Source organism: Hetaerina americana, unplaced genomic scaffold (genome assembly GCF_022747635.1).
Source record: "Hetaerina americana unplaced genomic scaffold, ioHetAmer1.1.p SCAF_10, whole genome shotgun sequence".
In the NCBI taxonomy this organism is placed as follows: Eukaryota; Metazoa; Arthropoda; class Insecta; order Odonata; family Calopterygidae; genus Hetaerina; species Hetaerina americana.
The window spans coordinates 62,893,914-62,916,614 of NW_027286070.1; the positions used below are offsets into that span (position 1 = coordinate 62,893,914).

General features: G+C 43.9%; 1 protein-coding gene across 1 annotated transcript in view; it reads right to left on the reverse strand.

The window, feature by feature from the left end:
- Positions 1 to 22,701, reverse strand: part of dac (dachshund family transcription factor) — a 648,885-nt gene that overhangs the window by 398,325 nt on the left and 227,859 nt on the right. The window contains exon 2 of the mRNA XM_071598986.1: positions 12,656 to 12,849. Within this exon, the coding sequence (XP_071455087.1) occupies positions 12,656 to 12,849 (194 nt within the window). The remainder of the gene's footprint in view (positions 1 to 12,655; positions 12,850 to 22,701) is intronic.

A 22,701-nucleotide genomic window follows, 5' to 3' on the forward strand; every position in this document is an offset into this window, starting at 1 on the left:
ACTCTCATGTAGAAGCCATTAGCATGAAGCGCGGTGAGAATAACTAATCCCCTGAGAAGAAAGAAATACGCAATCAAAGGACTAATGATCTGATGTATGAATGTATGTTTCAACAAAAGGCTAAAGAAGGCCGGTCCTTTTCAGTCTCATTGTGATGCATTTTTAATCGCTCATGAATGAAACCATTCACGATAAACGGATGCATTGGTGAATAAATACATCTCCGATTCTTCAGTATTAAAATATATCTTTCGCCTAAAAAGTGAATCAAATCCCCCGGTAGAGGGGAAGTGGACCCTCCCCTCTACGCGAAACTCGTTCTCCTAGAACATGAGATTGGCTCTTTGAACACTTATACTCCAAAAGACGGAAAAAAGGTAAGAGGTGCACATAATATATAAGTTAGGAAAATAAATTAGTGAAAGGGGAGGAAGAAAAATATTGGAACGTGGATGTCAAGAAACCCTGGAAATCAGGATAAATTACAGCATGTAAAGGTACACGGGGTGCTATGATGGTGTGAGAAGAGTGGATAGGTGAAGAAAAAGTTAAAAGTGATGACCTAGGTGAGGGTTTTGAGGGTGCGGGAAGGAGCCGTGGAGCGTTGGCGTGGGGGCAGGAGTGGTGGGCAAGAATTGGGCGGGGATCATCCCCACGACCACGATAAATGGAGTGAGATCCGAGGGATGAGATGGGTGGTAAACTGCCGTGCGGGTGGGGTGGGAACGAAGGTGCAGGGGTACTCCGGGGAGGGAGGGCGTTCCCTTCAGGTACAGCGCCGACCGGAGAGTGGGGGGACGAGGATGATGGGGTGGAGCGGCGGCGGAGGAGGCACCGGAGACCTCAAAACCGGTGTTCCCGCGGTGGCGTCGCCCACGCGTATATGTGTTCGAACCCCGTGTGGCCCCCGCCTTGCTATTGTGTGCACGGGAGGGGGGAGGAGGGTAGAGAGGCGAGGCGGTGGGGGAGCTGGGACGGGCGAGATTGGAGTGCGCGTGTCGGGACGGGAGAGTGAGAGTGGGAGGGCGATGAGGAAGGTCGTCGAGGGAAGGGGCGGCGATGGCGGCGGGATGGGACCTTCCCCGAAGTGTGTTTTGGAATAATGCATCGACAGTGTGTGTACGCGGTCATTTTCATCGGAGCGCAAGGGAGGGGTGTGTGGGATGGCCCGGGAGGAAGGCGAGGTCGACGGGGAGGGAGAAATGGTATGTTACAAATTGAGGGTTGGAGGGAAGGGGAATGGGGGTAATGGAGGGATTGGGTGACGGAGAATTTCGGGAAGGGGGTCGAGCGCGGGGGTGGCCAAGTGTGAGGGGGTGGCTTTGGCAGCGGGTGGGGGTGGCGTACACGCGGGGAAATCTGTTAGTTGGAAGGATGGAGCGCGGTGGGGTGGCGATGGAAGGCAGTGGGGAGAGGTTCCACGGGCAGGAGAAGCGATGCTCCTGCATTGATTGATGGACTATTGGCCACACTGACGATGTTTTGGGCTGAATAGCCTTCTCGTGGGCACCTCGATAATACACTGTGGGGGCAATCATAAAAATGTCCGCCAATTACGCCGGAGTGAATAGGGTGGGAGGGGCGAATAACGCGTTCCGGGATTTTTAGTCGAATGTCCGGGAAGTCTTTGCCCGAGAGGGGGGGGAGGAGGAACGACTGGCCATGGAGACTGCTGTGCTCGTGTAAGCGAAAGTGAAGGAAAAAATGTGTGCATTCAGAATTTTCGTTTGAAAGCTGTGAAAAATCATCTTGTTTCAAAAGAATGTCAAATAATACAATAGGAAAAAATCCACCAAATATCGGCCATCGAACTGGTCAAGATTTGTTCTTCAAGAAAACACATTTAAAATACTAGTGGGAAAATTTAACGTCTCAAGCATTTCAATGCGCTTTTAAATTTTTTAAATATCCCAGGATTCCAAACTTAAGTAAAATTTCTTCGACGACGTGGTAAAAATGCAGAATAGTAACAGGAAACCCCGGATATGAATGTCAGTCTTCCTAATACCAAAGCTAAATTGTGAACTGAAAACATTTCCATTTCAGTGTCACAAAGCTGAGAAAATGTTTTCCACTCTGTAAAAATACTATTGAATCACATTTCGTTCCATTTTCCTACCTGAATATTGGAGACATCTATGGTTTTTATTACTGTAAACAGATCAATAACATATTCAATAAAAGTATAGCTCAATTTCCACCGAAATATATATTATCAATATAAATCAATAGTAAATTTTATACTTTATTAAGATGAACTGAATTTTCTGATCACTGACATGGCGGATGCAATGAAAACGGGCCATTGAACCACTCCGATATGAAAGTTAGCCGCATTTTTACCGGATTTCTGTTATCAGGCTCCATGATAACTAATCAAGCACGAGATTTTAAGCGTTGAGAAAATACAAAAAATATTTGTATGAACAAGGTTTAAAGTAGCGTCGCTTAATTTCAGGGAAATGTAGTCGAGGAATACAAACTGCCCTCAGTCAAAGTGCCTGGCTCATGAACCAGATGACAATGCTAACAAGTAGGATTCCTGGCCTCTAAATAAACTCTTATAATCGATTTATACTCGTAGATTGTGCACAATGCTCAAGATAATCTTATCACTAACTTACTTAAATCCATTTTAGTCTGAGAGAATGAAACAATAACTTAATTGCTTTTGCAAACCCATTTCCATAAAATTTTAGAACTCAGTTCAAGGTGCATGTTCTTTTTTACAGGCTCTTTGATATATTTCAATTATTTCGTATCATTTTAGCATATGTATTTTATGCGTTACTCTAGGGATAAAGATGTGATCATATTGATTTGAATAATACTATAAGATATATAGATACGTATAAACGAGAAAGAGAGAGCGAGCCGGGAGCACAATGGGATGAGCAACTACATGAAATTTCAGAGAGACAAAAGAAATTCCATGCAGCGCATGGGAGGAAGAGGGCGAATTCAGAAACGAGTGCGTCTCCGGTTCTGGTGAGAGAAGGGGTGAAGAGGTGTCTGTGGGGCCAGGGGATGAGTGGCAGAAAAAAAGAGGGGTTACTGGGGAGAGGTGAGGAGGGGGTAGATGGCGCGCGAGGGAAGAGGGGACGGAGAGAGTTTCCGAAAAGGCCCCGAGATACAAAAGAGCCTGTTGCGGTGTAATTACGGAATTAACGCGAGGGGAGGAAGGGAATGAGGGACTAGGAGGGAAAAGAGGGGGAAAGAGGCAAGGGGTCAAAAGAAAGGGGGAGTGGTGGAATAAAAGGGGAATGGAAGGGATGAGCAGGGTTTCTGTGTGGGTGGGAGGGGATGGTTGGGGGGTGGGGGGGAGAGAGGGAGAGAGTGAGAGAACTCGCAAATCGGAGAAAGAATCGAGAGGGAAGAAACCCCGAGGCCAATTCTCACCCCCACGAAAATTAGCGCCAGTGGGAGGGAACCGTTTTCGAAGCTATCCCTCCACCACCACACCCCCTTCGGAATGAATTACACTAGTGTCGACTCTCAATTTTCCCCTTTCCACTCACATATTCCCAACACCTCTTTCCCCTCTTCCTATGCTTCCTCATTTTAATTATCCCCGACCAACCCGTTCCAGAGTGCGCCTACGAGGAATAATTTACCATCACCATAAACATTGCGCAGTAACAAGGATACAGGAATAAGAGAGGATACCTCCACTGACAGTACTCACCCCTATTTTTAAGGGAAATTCACCTACTGCAAACGTTATTTAAAATTTATTCGGATAGCACCTGTCGATTTCCCTTCAGATAAGCTGTTGGGCCACGACAAAGATGTTTCAATTTTGTTTCTCTTCCATCTATTGCCCTCATTTCCTAGTTCATTTTCCCCGCTAACCAGGAGATTATGAGGACCCGATTGTACAAAAGAAGGATGCAAAAGACTATGTTTTTTGTTAATTCGTCAATTAATACCCTTCTCAATCGATAAAAAAATCAATTTAAAATTGACGGCAAAAACTTCGTACTATGAACTCTTGCTACTGTGGTAACGGATTAAAGAGAGAAATCGGTTCTATTTTTAAATTGTATCTTTCAAACCGCATCGTCGTGTTGAATCGTGAGGTAAAAAAATCGGTGATGTTATATTTTTATCGCCATTAACAGCCAGGAAAATGAGATTGAGTTGATTTCTTGTTGGGGTTTCCGAGCGGTCTGCAGCAAACACGTGCCTTGCCTTATGTAAAGGGATGTATGCTCGTTGTTAGGGAATAATAATCACATCGGAGATGAATATTCATCGGGTCGTTGCGGGTGGAGAAATACTGGTAGGAAATTCTTCCACAACGATGCGTGTTTTTACTGGATGGGATAATGAATGCAATACGTACCAGTTCGATAAACGATTAGCTCTGCTATTTTTACTGAATGCTCTAATTCAGACAAAAGCATTTCCTTGTGCGCGTTGGGCACTTTGCTAGCCTCCCCGGCCGCGAGCTTTGCGCATATTGACAATCCTCACATACCAATTTTTTACAATCAAATTTCCATTTTTATGCAAAAAATGAGATGTTTAGTAAGGTTGTAATTGAGTCAGGATCACTCGAGGAACTATATACGATTATGTGTTTAGTAACAAGAATAAAGTCCTACAGAAAAGGTTACTTATAACGAATTCGCGAAAGTCAAATTGCACCATAAAATCACTGGTTACCGCTACCTAAAATGAAGCCCATGAGTCCAAAATAACAAAAGCAGATTTCCCAAGCTCTTACGAGTTCCATGTTTGTTCAACGTTGCAAACAAAAAAATTACCGGAACGTACATTATCGCGGCGAAGGAACCAAAATAAGTGGTGGCCATGTCATAAATAACCGCGGACAGAATAACCACCAGTAATCCTCGGAATGCCCATTGCTTGAAGAGAGCAAATACCCTCACGGCCGCAAACGGCAACAAAATTATCAGGCGATGAATTCCTGCTTACCTGGCTCTTTTTAAAAGCGGGAATTGAAAAGTCGGCAATGGGCAGGATAAGGGCGCAGCAATCCCCACGGGAGGGTGTGGGAAAAGAGTGGGGAAGGAAGGAAGGAAGGAAGGAAGAGGGGGAGTGGGGATTGGGAGGTGGGGGAGGAGAGAGAGAGAGAAGGTTGGTAATCGTTACGGCGGTGAATCGCATGCTGAGGGTTCGTCCGAAGGGGTGGGTGGATGCTCGAAGAGGCGGAACGAAGGGAAAAGGGGGGTGGAGGAGGGTGCGTTGTTTTCTGTCTCATGGGGAGGGGACGGAGTCAGGGCAAAAGGGTTGTTGTGCGTGGGTGGAGGCGGAAGGTTTAGGCAGTGGAGGGTGGAAGAGGGGCCTATGGTCTGTGTAGGGAGGGGGAGAGAGACAGAGAGAGAGGCGGAGGGCGGAGGCTTTAAGGGGATTTCCGTGCGGAGGGGGAGAACGAAGGAGAAGGGATGAGAAGGAGTAAATTCGCCGGTTGCGGTGCGACAGTCCGTTGTTTTTGCGGCAGATTAAGGTCGACCGGAGAGAGAATTAACGGTCTGAACACTATTAATCTCCAGGCGGTAGAAGATTCCCAGGCAACAAGGGTCGTCGGAATTACAGGAGCAAGCACCACCACACACGACCTCCGTATCGCTGAATATTTCTCCTTCTCCGTCTCGCATTCTCTGTGCTCCTCCCACCGTCTCCCTTACCACGCCACTGCATCACAGGCAATGGACCAAACAGTAAACCATATACAGTCTTCGTTTGCATGATCCCGGTTTCATTTTTCGACTTTGTTCCTCTGATGGAACTCTACCATACTTGGATCGTCATCAGTTGTTCCATTAGGAGGGAGCCTATATAGGGCATTCAACGACTTTAATCCAAATTGTTTCATTAAAAAAATCCGAAAAAATGAATGATTTGATAAGGTGATAAAAAAATCGAAAACAATGCCAATGTAATATTTGTAGGCGTGCTTAATCAAGGAAACCACAGCAAATATTTTATTCCCGCCAATGTTTTAAAATTAACCGTATTTTTCTTAAGTATTCACTAATAGTTAGTGCTAACAGTAAATAAATCCCTGAAAAAATTACCAGAGGATGTTGAAGCAGAGAACTGAATAATATGCAATATTCAATAGGCACCGATCAACCACCAATTTTAACGGAAGTCAACAAATATTGCTGAGAATGAGCGTCTGATATTAATGACTAATGTATCAAAGATCCCCGGAGGATGAGTAGCAGCTGCTATGCAATGCGATGTATTAGAAACGACACCCTCTAAGTCTGCCTTTGAATTACTAACAATGAACACGGGTTTTGGTAACTCATTCCGAAGGCTACCTCGATAATAGCGCGACTACGTACCATTCTTCATAGCACACACTATAACTTGTGCATGTCATTAGCATTCGTATCTTGTGGTCCCACGCCGGAACAAGTGGCAGCATCTTTCCCGACTTCTTGGCGGTACTGCGAAAAGGGAGGCGGGGAGAAGGGGAACACAATGAGAATGCATGTCGGCAATCCAGTTCAGTAGCATGCTCCCTTTTGGAAGAAGACATCGGTGCGTATTCCCAAAGGGGAAACCGAAGTGACGCCACCGCGATCCTGGCAATGGGCGCCATTCACACATGCTGCGCCTACACGGCACCCAGTAAGCCACTACAGGGGCGTGTGATAGGAGATGTTACGACGCCATCCGTTGAGATAAAGATTGAATCGTGAGATTTCACACGTGTCAGGACAAATAATTACAGCTTTTCAGGAGATTAAAAGGAATCAGAAGAGATAGTTTTATTAGGCCTACATGAATAAAAACAAAGTCACATACACGTATGCTGGTATGAAATTAAAACGCATTCTGTGACCTCTTCTTAGAACTCTTCCATTAATCGGAAAACGTTTATTCCATTTGGATTCATGAATCTTTATGGGAAGAGTCACCGTAAATAAATGTCTTTTGCTAGTTTATTCCCTTTGACTTTTGAATATTTACAAACCATCTTTAACAAATCGAATTCGTGTTCATTGGACAACATTCAGAGCCTTATGGCTGAAAATGTTCTTAAAATAGTCTAGAAAATGAGAATAAGTAATTTTTCAACGCTTTTCTGTCTATGGTCACCAAAGACGGAGAAGCGTCGGCACATAGCTCTTGATGAATCCCGTTGCTCTCATCAGAAACAACTATCCGACGGAAAAGGTTCCCGAGATTATACCAATACGATGACTATGACAGAAATTTATAATGATAATTAACTGATTAAGAGAAATGACTCTAATGAAAATTACGAAAGGATGCTGCTATTGTGAGTTGAATTCCAATTTATAGCCACAATTCTCACAAGCCTCAATATCTTCTTTAAATTATTATTATAAAGTCTTGATGGTGATTTTTTCTCAACATTAAATGAAAGTCTGTTGACAATCTGATGAAGATATTATTAATCCCTTTATAAATAAAATGAGCGGAAGCAATGGACTTAATGTGTTTAGTTTAATTTTTAATTTATGTACCTACGTCCACAGTTGACGTACGTATTCTAGGCGTGTGCGTGCGTGTGAATATACGTACACTTAATAAACAGAAACACCATACAATTACCTATCAGAACAATGCAGATTACTCAGGAATATTCCGCGGCATACTTCCAAATGGATAAATTACAATTGAAAAGCGGTTTTATCCTTTTACACAAAGATGAGAGCCAAAGTTAGCTGTGACCTATCATTAAAAAATTAATTACGGTGAATATCTCACAATGAGTTGAATATATTGTTTGCAACACTCTCGTACGTTACTTGCTCGTCTTATGAAGTATTGATATATTTGCAATTAGGTCATCTCAATAGTCTATGAAGTAAATTCACTTGACCAATGAGAGGTCAAGGTCTATTTTAAAATTATAGTAAATCGTAATAACATTTCAAATCCAGAAAGGTGACCATTGATAGGAGAAGCAACTGATGCTCTTCGAGTCTAATGTTAGTCAATTAATAATGGCAGACACCTTTTCCTCTGCGTTCATGGAAATCTCTCCATTCGCCTCGGTCACGGTTTGACCTCCACATAAGGTTCCCTTTTTTTTAAGAATTTCATTAATTTCGCATTGGAGGACATGAGAAAAGATCCCTGGTATCGCAAAAAAAAACTCAGTGGGGAGCGTCCGGGAAAATCCCTTTTAGAGGCCAATCCACTCCATTTCCCACTTCCATCCCGAAACATTCCCATTCCTCTACCTCCCTGGAAACCGCTCTCTTCACCCTATTTATGCTCCTTCTGGCTTGGCCCCCATTCTCCTGCTGCCTCTTACCATACTCCCCCCGCCCGCCCGCCGCCGCCTCCCTCGCTCCTTTCCCTTAACAGATTGCCATGTTGCTAATTGGGGTTTTCGGTCCACTCTGCGGCTGACCGCGGGGCGCTCAATGGAACGCGCGGGCAAAAAACGGAGTTAGGCGAGCTCGCACGAGGGGAAGGACGAGAGAAAGGCGAGAGGGGGGGAGGGATTGGCAATCGAGGGACGGGAATACGAAAGAGGGAGGGAGGAAGGTGTGGTTGCCGTGGGCATGGAGAGATGAATTGCGTGGGAGGAGTGGAGGGAGTCATTCCCGGAAGGCCGCTCGAATGGTATTCAATTTCCTCTCAAAGACTTGATCCCTCAGGAAAGACGTCGCGTCCCACTCTTCGACCACATTTCGAACCAGGCTTATGACCCGCGCCTAATACCTCGCGACTATGGTGGGGCGTTCGCGTCTACACGGGTTGAAATCACCTGCGACTCACGGGTTTCGCGAGCATAATCCAGGTGCAGAGATAGGGAGAGGTGTAATTTTTCCCGTTGAGTCTGAATTCGATTCACAATTGGCATGACGTCTACTTAAGGTTTCAACCCTGTAAAACTTCCAATTATTCTACTTGAAATTTTAAACTCGAGCGATACCTAATCATTGATATCGGCTCAAAATAGAAGAGCAGGAGACAACAGATCCTTAACTTGACGTTTGATTCCGACGGTGTATGAATAAAATCAGGAGGAAATCTTTAGGATGGAGAGGCCCATTCCCGTCTTTAAAGCCCGTTGTTCCCCATAATTTTCTGATTTACGGAAATTCAGGTATTAGTTGCTTTTCCCGGGGGTGTCAAGTGAAATCACCAAGATTTCAAACTAGGACCGTATCATTAAGCGCCAAACACCCTAACAAAAGGCTATCGCGACGGGATGATAAAGAGAACCTTCTTAAATCTTACTTTTCATTGACCCTTAAAGACAAACGGTTTTGTAACTGGCCCATTAATCCATTGCACTGCATTGCAATGTACAAAACATCCATCAACTGAACGGTTGCCGTGGAGCTCTGGTGAATCACTATGACTCCAATAATCGTAGCACAACATGTAATGATAGCTGAGTAGATATAATCAATCAATTCACGAGGAAATCAATGAGGTAATAATAACAGAGTTGCAGACAAAAAATGATTCCAAACTCTTGATGCAAACATAAATATGGTGTCTCTTGAAATAAATGCGTTCGCACAAATATAGAAAAATCCATTATTTTATCATTCTGTACCTGCGCTTAGAATTTATTTTCTAATGATCCGGGCGTCAGAAACCGTTAAATGAAGTGAATACCGCACTTGACACGTGGGTGGACCTTAAATACTCCCTCGTCATTATTTGACTCACTTGAAATAAGTTTTTGTGCGAAATCATGGATTCTCTTACCCATCACCCGATCCTAAGAGAGCCCTGGGAAAATGAGCCTATGTCGACGGGTCCTCAATATTTTAATGACGGTTTGTGAATGACCGGAAAACATTCAAGCATCGGAAAAATGGAAAACGAATGGAAAATGAAAACAGCATAAAAGAGGGGGTGGGGTGGGGGGTGCATCGAAAAAGGAAGTTGAGTAAACACTGACGCACGGACGAATTCCACTGTTTACACAGAGCGCCGCGTGCGACTTCGACGGACAAAGGAGAGAGCTTTACAGCGGTGAACATGAAAGCTATAGAAGGATGATTGGGGTTTGGCGGAGAGAGGGACTCCCTTCTCATTATGAAAACTTCTATTTTGCCCCGAAAAGTGTTATGTTCTATTCACGGGAGGAGGCGCGCAGTCGAGAGCGCCAACGACAAGAGGCGGGAGTCACATATGACCCTTTCAATGGAGGCCACGCAAACAGACACTCATTCTGACAAATGACAGGCGAGGCAGCGCTGGGGGGGAGGATCGCTGCTCATTAGACAGCATAGTGCGGATACGCGCGGGGTCTTTGATATTTCGTTTCTTTGCAATTACAAGACCTTTGACAACTGTCAATTTCCGCTCGTAATTGCTACACTTGTTACAACCGCAGCTCTAGAGACTTTGTGTGGATGGATGAAAGTATGTTATTTCCTAGCTTGCACATTTTTCTAGGTACAAAAATTTACTTCATTCACTTTATACATATTAAAAGGTTACTGGAGCTATTAATGCATATTCAGTTTTCTAAACCTTAAACATTTTCATTTGTCATTTAACAAAATAATTTCATTAACGAGACTCATTTTGAGATGACATTTCACATGAATTATGATCAGAGATAGAGATTATGACAATATAATCGTGTCATGACCTTTAAATGCAAATTTAAAAGTTACTTGATTTGCGATGAGATTTTTTTACAGGTCCTTGTTGTGATTAAACTAGATGACGAGCTATATGCGCAAAAATCTGTTTATTTTGCGGACAAACATTATTAAGAAAGATAGGTCATTATTGACAAATTTTCTAATTATTTTATGGAACGTGTAAAAGTGAATTAAAAACAGCAATCAGACTCATAGATTAAGCCTTGGGATAGTGATAAAAACTTATCAGGAACACTTTTTTTTCAACGTTCCACTGATCTAATTACCACGCACCACTGGTAATATGTTTGGTAAGATCACAGCTGGAAATTATTCTATATTGATACGAATATGTTAACAAAAAAGCCACCATGTGTCTCCATTTGTAATACTATTAAATATTTTTAATTTTACGTCCGTGTCACTTTATTTGAAGCACTAAAAACAGGAGAAGACAATTATTTCAATCAAATGTTAACAGCTACCTATGGGATAACTCCATCGATGGAAACTGGAATTTTTTCGACCAATAAATCAATTCAAAAACGACCAAAAACATTTATTTACAATATGTGAACTACACCTGGGGCATAACCATTTTCCTCCCTTGCTGCAGACTACGCCGAATGAAGAGGAGAGATCGGATTCACTTCAAATCCAGCGATTGAAAGTCGCGTGGAACTGGTTGGCATACCATAAAGAGCTGAACAAGGGAGCGTCGAGAAGAAAACAAGCTGATAAGACATGGGAGGACGTGGGTAATTCTTGGAGGAGAGGGAAAAGGAGTAAGGTGAAGGAGTCGCAATGACGTCCAAACTAGGATGTGCGAGGAGCGTGGGTCGGCAGGCGGATTGTGGGGGAGGGGAAACGGCGCACCGGGTGGGAGTGGGGGGGGGGGGATGGCGGCGGGGAAGGCACCGCCGGAAGTTTGTTCCCTAGACGAGGCGAACGCCATTCGCGATGTTTGCGCAGCGGTTGGAGGAAAAAATGAATGAGAATAAGGGCAAAGCAACGCGTCGAATAGTGAGAGGCCCTGAGGAAAGGCGTGAGAGAGGGGGGAAAGAGGGCGAGAGGAAAGACGGGTCAGGAGGGAAAGGTGGGAGCACTGTTCTGCCCGCGCCATGTGAAACTGACAGTTTTACCGGCCTCAACCTGCCACGATGGAAGGCAGTTATCCATGGAAAGTATGTATTACAATGCCGCATAAGGAAAGGGGCTCGAAGAGGAAATAATATCTCTTTGTCCAGGCATCGGTAATAAAAGAGAGCAAACGATATTTCAATAATATCAACTGTCGTGCAGCGGCGGATATGCATCCTCGGAAAAATCTTAATAAACAACGGGCTCGATGAATATGTGTACTTTGTGTGTTGATTAAGTTGTTGGAATATCAGAAAACGATAATTAATGAAGTAAATACGTGTATCTACACATTTATTTGTCTTCATAAGAGAAGCGATGGATACAGCGGAGGTGACTATGTCTCAATAGTCTCGAATCCTTCAAAAGGTATCAGATGGATATGTAGTGACAGAAAGTATGCGCCGCTCCAAAAAGCAATAATTAGTCTTCCACAGATTATTAATGCTTCTAAATTCAATGCTATACCTCTAAATTCTTAAATTGAGGAAAAAATCAACACAATTAATATCCTTATGAAGTCTGCTTATGAGTCATCCGTTTGTAATCACGAATGGGTCCGCGTTTCATTCCCTTCATATATTGTAACGATTACGTCCCAGTACCGTCGATGGCGAAACAATGAAAAACCACTCCGAACCGGAATATAAATATTAGATTCAAAGTTTAACATCGGGTAAGCTTGTATGATTTGGCGACCAAAAAGATCACAGATTATGAAAGCGAGGAGACATCACGAGAATTTTAGTACATGAATAAATCGATAATCCAATTAAAATTCATAAAATTATGGGCAGCTCTCCCTTGAAATCCATTTGGGTCACTAACCTCTACCAGGGATTATTCCGTGCAACAGGAGATAGGCTTTGAATCTAAGCTGCACGCGAAACCCAAGACTAAGAGTTAAAGGGAAGAGTAAGAAATTCAGCACTAACACTCACCGTATTCTCCTCCCAGGTGGCCGTTCTCGTATCCGGGAAACTCTCCGTTCTCGAGCCGGTGCTTCTTGATGTGGTGGTGCGGGTGCGTTGGTGTCCCGTGGTGCGCCCCGGGGTGGTGGTGATGGTTTAGCGGCGAGGTTGCTGCCAGGGACATGCCCACTGAAGCTCGTTTGGGGGGCCGTCCGGGCCTGGAGCTGCACGATAGCAGAGAATTACTGGGGATTAGAGTAACCTCGTGTTAGTAAAGGGATGGGGAGGGAGCGCCAGGAAGGAGCGGCCGGAGGAGGAACTCGAGTGCGGTGAAGGACAGGCGGGGGCGGGAAAGGGAGAGCAAAGGCGAAGGAAAAAGAACAGGGCAGGGAGGGCATTTAAAAAGTAAGTGAAGAGGTTAAAAGAAAGGCAATTATTGAGGGTCACAAGGGGACATACTAAAATGTTCAAAGGTTGAAAGCAGTTTTCGTAATACCAAACGTATTTCAAAGTGAATCGAGAACATTAAGAGGAAGGTATGAATTCAATAGCAGGGAAAAGTAAGAGAATAAAATGCCCTCACATTAATGCAGGAGATTTGAAGTGGTGGATAAAAAGATTAGTGATCTAGTAACTGAGGGTACCAATGTCTATTACACCCGAAAGAAAATGGGAATTCATTACTAAATGATCAATCAGGAGTGTACCATGGGAATCATGTGAAACTGATTAAGTAACTGAAGTAAAGTATACGGAAAACTTAAAGCAAATATTAATCAGATAATGCACGTTTGATTAAATACGCGCTTTATATAAACTTATATAATTAAAACCGAATGGAAGAAAATTCGGGCGTGAACAAAAGAGGAAGAAACGGATGTCGAAAATACTTAAGGAGGAGGAAGGGCACTCGACAGGCGGGGATGGATTTTCGAGAGTAAAATGGGAGGTAAATGTGTGGGTATGGAAGTTAGGAAAAGTATGGCAATTGGATGGATTTGGGAGGGGCGTAGGAAGATGTGTGTTCGAGTTAGTGTGTTAGTATGTCATGAATGTTAGCATAAGTTCTTTAAATCTAAAATATATGTACCTACAAATTGAACAGCATATTTTTAAGTAGACCAGACAGTTCAAACATATAATAATCCATTGTTATCTCAGACATATATTTTCAAAGCCAACTAGATATTCGAAATGCATAAACAATGAATAAAAAACAATTTTCATTAAGCATGATATAAGATTCCAATAAACTGCGGGAGATGCCGCAACAATAACCTTTAACGGAGTCATCCGCTAATTTGCATTTCAATTCAACAATTTCCGGGTAAAGATCATTTGCCTTGACCGGTTTCGAATCCCGGTCAAGGCGAACTATTTTTATAATCTGAAATTGTTGCATTGAAATGATATAAGATGTTGAAATATACTCTTCAGTCACAAACAACAATCATAGAAGGCATTTTATAACCACAAATAAAAATAAAACAGTTTTTCACTTTCATTCATGCAGAGCATAATCATAGAAATAGTAAAGCAAAACATTAAAAATCGTTTCAAATATTATTCAGACAGTATTCAAATTGCCGAATAATATGGAAACAGATGACATACGAAAGATACAATCACTCAATAAATGGCAAACAACATGACACACAACTTAGAGCTTAAGAGACAAAGGTGAGCTTGGAGAGAGAGAGAACCCTCATTATAACCACAAGTGTGAGCCACTCATACCGAAGCTGAAGGGGAATAGCTTCGGCATCCTCGCCCATAAAACCCGCATCCTTTTGTCGCAAGATGAACCTGTAACCCACAATATACACGTGGTACTCGTTTCTATTAACACGTCAAGGAAAAAAAAGGAAAACCCTCCCCCTGCTTCCTGTCATCTACCCGGGGAACATCTCATCCTCTGCGGACTTCTCTTACTGTCGGCGATATATCGCACGTGGGAGGACATAAACTGTATGAACCACATCCTACGCACACGCCAAAGGAGGTCCTTGCACGCACCGTCGTTGAACGAGGAGGAATAATATACGGCAAAGTGAGAAAAGGAATGGCCGTGGGAGAGGAAGGGGCAGGATACGGGAGAAAGACGATAGTCCGACTCCACCCTCCCCGCCCCTCTGCGCGCACTAACCAATATCCTCCCTGTCCCTAACTTACGCTCACCGTTAACGTCTCCGTCTCCTCCCCATCCCTCTTCCGCCCTCTCTTCCTCCTCCCCATCCCCGACCCCTCTCAATCTCTTAGCACCTCCTTCCCCACTGCTGCCCAGGCTTTCCCACAGGGAGAAGACGCAACCCCTCGCCAGTCCCTCCTTCACCCACGCCACGCCGGAGGTCAAGTCGGCGAAATGGCTCCTGTGGTGCCACGCGCTCGTATATCTCTCCGGGGCGGAGAATCCTTTTAATTAACCATTCCGTGGGAGAGAGAAAGAACATTAAAAAAAAGGGGGGATATTGGATCCGTTTCCAATAACGAAACAAGAGCTGAATTATGTGCCTCGAGGTGGAATACTTTTATTGCGCGGTACCGGTTTTATTTCGTCGTTAATAGTGAACATAACTTTTCTAATACTATCATATTTGAATAAATGTTCCCGGAAATTGAGTGCGGAAAAAGTCTATGAGAACTTTCACGAAGGGCTTGCGATTGCTCTGCCGTTCGACCGGCCGGGAAATAATACTTTAAAGAAGGAAAGCAACTGTACCTCATTAGTTAACTTAGCTGTTCACAACTTGCGCATGCCTGAAGTTTTCCTTCACCGTTGTCAGTCAGTCAAAAGTCCATCTGGGAAAATTCCATAGATGCTCGAATTACCGATATCTTTAAACGTTATAATATTGGTCTTCGATTTTTATGTTCTGGGAACTTATTTCTTTATCTCCCCCTCTTGAACGCTTAGAAATATTTCCAGCAAAACATACCATACATGATAGTATAGCCGGTAAATAAGTGATGAACCATAAGCCATGTCAGCGATCCCATGCTATTCCTACTCGGGGGTTTTAATGACTTTCTCAAGGGAAAACCTCAGCCAGAAACTTTTCCATTCGACATCCCTGTGGCGAGAGCTTAATGGTCTTGGCTGGATGTGATGCGGACGACTAATCAACTCCTCGGGAGGAACTCCAAGCAATCTCAGTAGGATACTCAAAACGTTCCACTTCTGACTCTCGCCAGAAAACATAAACCGTAGCCACTCACGGATTCCCTTCGCCGAGCCTCCCTACACGGCAACCGCCTAACCTTCTCCCCCGGAACCCCTCCCTCGACATCATAACTGACCCATGGTAGAGAGGAATACAGTGAGCAAGGGGAGGGGAGGTGGGAGGGGATCAGAGATGGCACGGAGGAGACCGACGGCCTGAGCCACCTTACTCCCCCTCTCTTAACCCCCCCCCCCCAAAGACTAACCGAAATCCACGTCTCCGGCCCTCGACGCCAATCCTGGCGTACACCTCATATCTTCAGCACTGATCTCCCTCGTCCCCCGAGCACTTAACCCTGAGAGATCTCCGGGGAGGAAGAGGAGGGAAGAAGGAACGAGTTGAGAAGAAAGGAATAGGCCGGGTGCGGAGTAAGAGCTGAATTGAGATGGGAGAATGGGACCCAGAGGCAGGGAAGAAAATCAAAAGGCTAAAGGAATGCTGCGAGGCGGCATGAGAAGAAGGATTCGGAGGTGGTCTCCCTTGAACGCTCCGAGAGAGGGGAAGAGGAAGATGTTTACGATGTCACCTCCTTGGTACTTAACTGTCAAACATAGCCTTTAAAAGCGGTGCAAATGGGAACGAGATCGCGCGTTACTTTTGTTTTTTTTATGTGGCATTTCAAAAGAAAAATGAAACGCCAGCATTCAGAAGTTATTTTTACATTTATTGTAATGTCGGGAATATTTCCTCTTAGAAATCGCAAAAGTCTGAAGAAAGTTTTCCGAACAATGAAGCAAGAAATGAAACACCGTGAAATATATTGACGGTTATCCTTTTCAGCTGCTAAAGTTATCCGAAGAGAGACAAATATGTCGAATCATGCTCGCATCATACGATAGTAAACAGAATATTAATTATAGTTCTATGGTTGTGGCTTTGGATTCAACTATACTTTCTCGGAACCTAACCGTTCGAAGAGTAATAGCCATGCTTCAACAAGTTCTAATGAAGTGGTTTTTGTATGCAACTCCATTAGTTAGCTAGTCATTTTTCGTTCAGTCCAGGGTGAAGCACATTCTAAATCTTATTTGATAATCATAAGGGGCGTAAATCGTTTTTTTTTTAATTAAATCCCCATCCTCTCCATGGGTCTGCGGTTCAAGTCATTTAAAAAATATGAGCAGAAACTACGGTTACAGGCGCCCTCAAAATGATTTCATAGCGGAAAACCATGAAACGCTATAAAGTAAATAATAAATTACGCATAAGTTAGGACCCAATTTTTAGTCATCATCGCTCTCGAACTGCATTGCCAACATATGACAACCTCCATTTACGAGACGTGCTCAGCGCAAACTGACGCACGCTCCTGCCCAAATAAAAATCTCGGCCGTAATTTATCGATATCCGACGCGATTGTATCGAATCCATGGGTTCCTCCTTTTATTATTATGGAGAGACACTTCCATTTTTAACGTGCGAGACGAAACAATAAAATCGACGCAATTAATGTGAGGAACAGCCGAAGCGTGATGTAACGGACTTGCGCCGGTTTTGATTTCCTTCGCCGAGGTATGGGGCAGATGGGGGAGAAAATAATAAAAGCCGCTTATACATATTGTAGCATTTATATAAACATATAAAAGATTGGACAGAAAAGGCAACGGACCGAAGCTTTAGACCGCACAATGCAGAAGTGCAAACAAATAAAAACTTCGATACATGGCCTGGTAAAACCCTTAGCAACACTACGAGACACAATAAATACGTTTCATCTAGCAATGGCCAAAAGGGCTTTATAACTTAAAAGCACTGGGTTAGTTCGCGTCATAAACCTATAAAGAGCAACTTAATGTCTCCGTAAAATGGTTTATGGATGCCATTTCATCAAGCGGGCGGATGGAAGTGGACGGCGTTCGGGGAGGGAGGGCGGCGAGTCTGACGAAGTAGAGGCATTGGAGGCGGGGGTGGGAAGGTAAGGGCGAACCCGGGGATTGGGGGTGGGATGCGAGAAATGAAAGAGGGAGGAATGAAAGGAGGATGGGAAGGGGCGGGGAGAAGGAAAGGGGGCGAGTTGGCCAAGATGGCAATGCGAAACGACGATTCCCAAATACGTGGGGACGTTCCCAAACAAAACGGGAGGGACGGAGGTCATTCGAAATGACCAATCCGGCACTTGGGACCATTATTAAAAGGAGAAACTAAAATTTCAATAGGGTGCGGTGCTTGGCAATCAAAACTTCCACGACCGAGGAGAGAAGGGGTGGAAGAAAGGAAAGGGCAGCCGTGAGAGAGGGGAAGGAATGGAGGAAGAAGATCACGATGCGTGGGCCGACACGTAAAAGGGGCAAAGGAAAAAGGGGAGCAGAAGGGTGAAAGATGATTTTTTTCCGGCCCCTGATTCTCTATGGACAGCTAGGACATGTTGGAAGGAACCACACCAGCCAGGGATATTTGAAAGGAGAGGAAGTGGCGAGGGAGAAATGGTGCCGGGAATGATATAAAACGGAAGACGAAAAGAGAAGTGACGGAGAAAACTGGAGAATGGTGTGGTCAGCGTGGGGATTTAGGGTGGGTGTAACTGCTCTGGAACGGAAAGAGTGGCGACTATTGACACCGTGTCTCCAATAAAAAGGTCGCATTTTACACGGACACTAATGGGTAAGTGGCCGGTCGGAGGGATTTCGGTGGACGGAGAGAGGAAACAGCAGTACTGGAGAGGAAGTTGAGAGAGTGGAAAACAAAGGAAAGAGGAAGGAACAAGCAAACACTCACAAATTGGCCGGAGAGAGAAGGCGAAGATAAAAATATTAATGAGCACTTGTCAAGCTACAATCGCCGTAGAATGATCTTGATCGCACTAAGTACGAAAATGAGTTCAAATGAGTTTCCAAAAAAACCGAATATCGTAAATGCGGATCTTGCACAAAAATACGCCAAATTTGATCTCAAAAGGGAATAAAAGTTGTGACCAGTGGGTCATTCCGAGAATTCTAGGATATGAGTAATGCATCAATCTATACGTTTCTTTCTCAACTTACTCTGTTATTTTAGAAATGCCGGAGACATTGTGCACTAAATTCATTACAAGTTATACAGAAACGGTTCTTCACCCATACCTTGGCGTGACTTAAATGCTCCAATTCGATAGGTGTAATTAGAAATTACCGAAAATGATGAATTAAATTATGTGAACTGAATTCAATATATCCTTTGAATGTCGTTTTCTCCCACTAAGGATCCGAGAGGAATATTAACTAATTATTAATGTGTCACAATGGCGTCAAGGTGGAATAAATTCATCCGATATAGTATCCGACCCGGTATACAACACAACACTCCTTAACTAATCGCATGTTTTCTCTCAAAGTTGGGTCCTCTTTCGCCGCCAACGATATTTCTCGTCCACCAGTATCACAAACTCCCCTTATAGGATCCGCTGACCACTACATTCACAACCCCAGTCCTTTTTAGCCTTCACCAACTCCGCCCCTAGGCTGCCCACGTAGCGACCGATGACCAGAAGGGCTATTTGTTTTCCCCAGAACCAATTTCTGAAGATCGCCCCCACGGCCGTCTGTCTTACTTGCCCGGATCCCCTCATCTGTAATAGGGAATAGAATGTAATGGAAGGAAGTAATTTTAGTGGCATCTCCGAGACACTGAATACTCGAGTTCATATTCTCTTTATTGTTGTCCATTTCGACGCACATGGAAGAGGAAAAATCAGAGAGAAATAAAATTTGCCGCGAGAGGAGTCGAAATGTTATGCACCACTGACTACGGAAGTGGACGGGTATCCTAAAAAAAGTCTAAATCAATTTTATTCAGTGTTCAACTAGTCTGTAATTGGTTTAAAACCGGATATTATTCCAAAAGAGAATATATTAGTGCTAACACCATGAAAAGTATTCTGTTGAATATATATGGTTTTGAAAAATACTTGAAGACTAACGTAATTCCCTTATGCAGCCGGTTGATGAATAACGTTAGATTTCATATATTTCGAACTTAGTCCTCTCTCGAATGCCTATGGAATAAATTAAAGTAATCGTCGAGTACTCACATGTCGATAGTCATGCGCTATGTGACGACGGATAAGTTCAGGGGTTGCGAAAGTGAGAGGAGAGAGGAGTGAAGAGGAGTAGGGAACGCGGAGAACAGTGGGGCGGGAGCATTGACGTGGGGATGGATTCCGCTGGGAAAAGAGGGGAAGGTGGGGATGAGATGGAGAAGGGGGCGGCGGAGGAGCGTGCAGGGGTGGAAGACGAGAGGGGGAGAGGAACGTAGTGTAACGTAAGGGGGAGCCATCTGGAGATACGACTGTAAACATGACTTTCCGCCTCATCTTTATAAAACTGAGCACGTTCATGAGAAATCGGCTCACAAGAGGACTTGGGAGAGATCTTGGGGTGGGGAATGGGTAGACCGGATTCGGATGAGAGAGATAGGGGGGTTAGAAAGGAGGGGCGAAATTTAAACCTCTCGCCACTCCTTATCTCCGTATTCTCGCACATTCTTTCTGGCGATAGTGCCTCCCCCCCCTCTCTATCCTTACACCTCCCCATACACTGGTCCGCATCCTACCATTATCACGACGCGTATTTTCTGTGTGAAGTCAAACGGACATATATGGCCAAAAGAATTACTTTATTCAATATCTACGTCGTGATGAACTTATTTTTATTCCATCTGCATATATTTAATATGATTGAAGGTTTTTGACGCGGAGAGACGCTTTAGGAGAACATATTATAATGAGGAAACGGTTCAGCAAGTGAATTCGTCCGGGTGAATGAAACGAGACGATCGAGAAGATTCCGATGCATAAACAGAGGAATTTGAAATAATTTCACACAAAAAAGGGGACAAAGTCTGCAAAATAGCAAGGGAAAGGGAAGAATAGGCTGGATATATGGTGATTCCGGTTTACAATGTTTGTCAACGCAACTATCACTGAAAAAAAGTTTATCGGTGTACAAATTTATGTGAATACTTAAACACAAATTATATCGGAATCCCTTTCCTCGCCTTCTCTCTACGTGAAGTCTCCTTAATGATAGTTCTTCAGTGTAAATACATTTGTCGACAAATGTATCTCAAATAAACTCCTCCAAATGAGTCTCATCAGAATTAACACTATCGAATCTAATCTAGAGCCATTCGTCCGAATGGATTCACGAACCTGCCATTTATAGCTCACTCACTCCCACGTCCCTCCTCGTGGCTGACTGCGAAAGCCGGGCAGGCCCTTAGCGAATGACAGGCGGAGAGGACGGAGGGAGAGAGGGCAAAAAGCCGAATGGAGTCCGATTATCAACCCGACAGTAATTGCCTTGACCCTTTTCACATTCCAACATCCGTTACAGAAGGTTACAAAAAAACAAACCACATGCGCGGAACGGCCTCTTCAAGAGATAAATCAAGGATAAGGAAGAGGATTAAAACGGTATGGAATAAATACAACCTTATTTTTTCTTATCTCCCAGGTTCTTAAGGCATACCTGTGTCATCCTGTTCTACACCACTGTGGACTCGTATCCTTTCTTCATCTTCCCTCTCCGTCCTCACGCCACTTGCAAAGGACCCCTCGCTTTGTTTTTGAACAGCTCGCTGGTCTATATAAGGACTTCCTTTTTTGGTTACCCCCTAATTTTATTTTATGCCTCTTCAAATATCCCGTCTACGGAGCGTGAGGCCCCCCGAAATCTTTCCTTTCCGCCCAAGACGATCTCCATGGCGCCTTCACCGGCCGCGGAAATAAAGTGTACTATTGTTAGCCGCACTCGCATGGACCGCCATAAACGTTTATCTCGTATGCACCCAAATCCTCCCACCTCCAATCGCCTCCCAACTTTCCTTCTCTCCCCAACCCCACCTTCCGCCGCTATCCCCGGAGTCTCGCGCCACCCTTTCCCCCGACAACCCCTTTGCCTCCTTCACCCGTTCCGAAAGCTTCCTTTTTTTATATCGCCGCCTCCTGGAGGAAGTAAATGGGATTCCGTGTGCGCCCGTGAGTGAGCGAGCGTCTGAGCTCGCACGGAATCGGTCGACCCTTCGCACGGGAAGATGAATGATATTATAAACGCTTCCCTCCCTCCCTTCCGCCTTCGACTCGATGAACTGTGGAGGGCTGAGGTGTTGTGTGTTTAGTAAATCCTGTAGCCTCTATCTCTTCTCCCTCCTTCTCTTTTTCCACATGGGAAGGTGAGATGAAAAAAACACTCCACTGTTAGAAGGAGATAAAGGATATAAGGCAGTGGTGCATCGAGGCAAGCTAGAAATGAGACTTGACAATTTTGAGGCCCAAAACACATCGGAAAGTTTCCTTTACCGTCAACCTTATCCTTTTGGTTAGGTGGAAGATGAGTGTATTCCACAGATGTGCATTACATTTAGGTCCAATCAAGCCAATGAGCAAATTAATTTCAGAGAATTGTAAAGAAATTATTTTAAGATTGCATATAATGTAACTATGATAGCTCTAATGACGCCATGTACTTCACGTTTCAGCAATTAATATTCATAGCTCATAACTTCATTACGATATTTTGATTAACTATACTAAAAAATTGCTCAGTTATGACATAAATAGAAACTCTTGGGAGAAGCGCAGTAAAGTTCTTATCAGGTATATATGTATTGCTTGTGTATTCTATCACCCGTTTCATCTAATTTTAGTGTTTATACTCACATTAGCAGGAATTCTAATACCTTACCTAGCATGAATTTCATGAGCCTCTTTACATAATTTTACGTCTGTTTTGAGGATATGTCTGTTGTCGAAATATGCCAAACCCAAGCGCTGCCATTCACTAATATACGAAGGGGCATTTAATAAAAATATTTGCATTGGAAAATCAGGAATCTTCAGAAAATCAAGCAGTAGTTTCAAGTAGCCTGGGCAGTTATTTT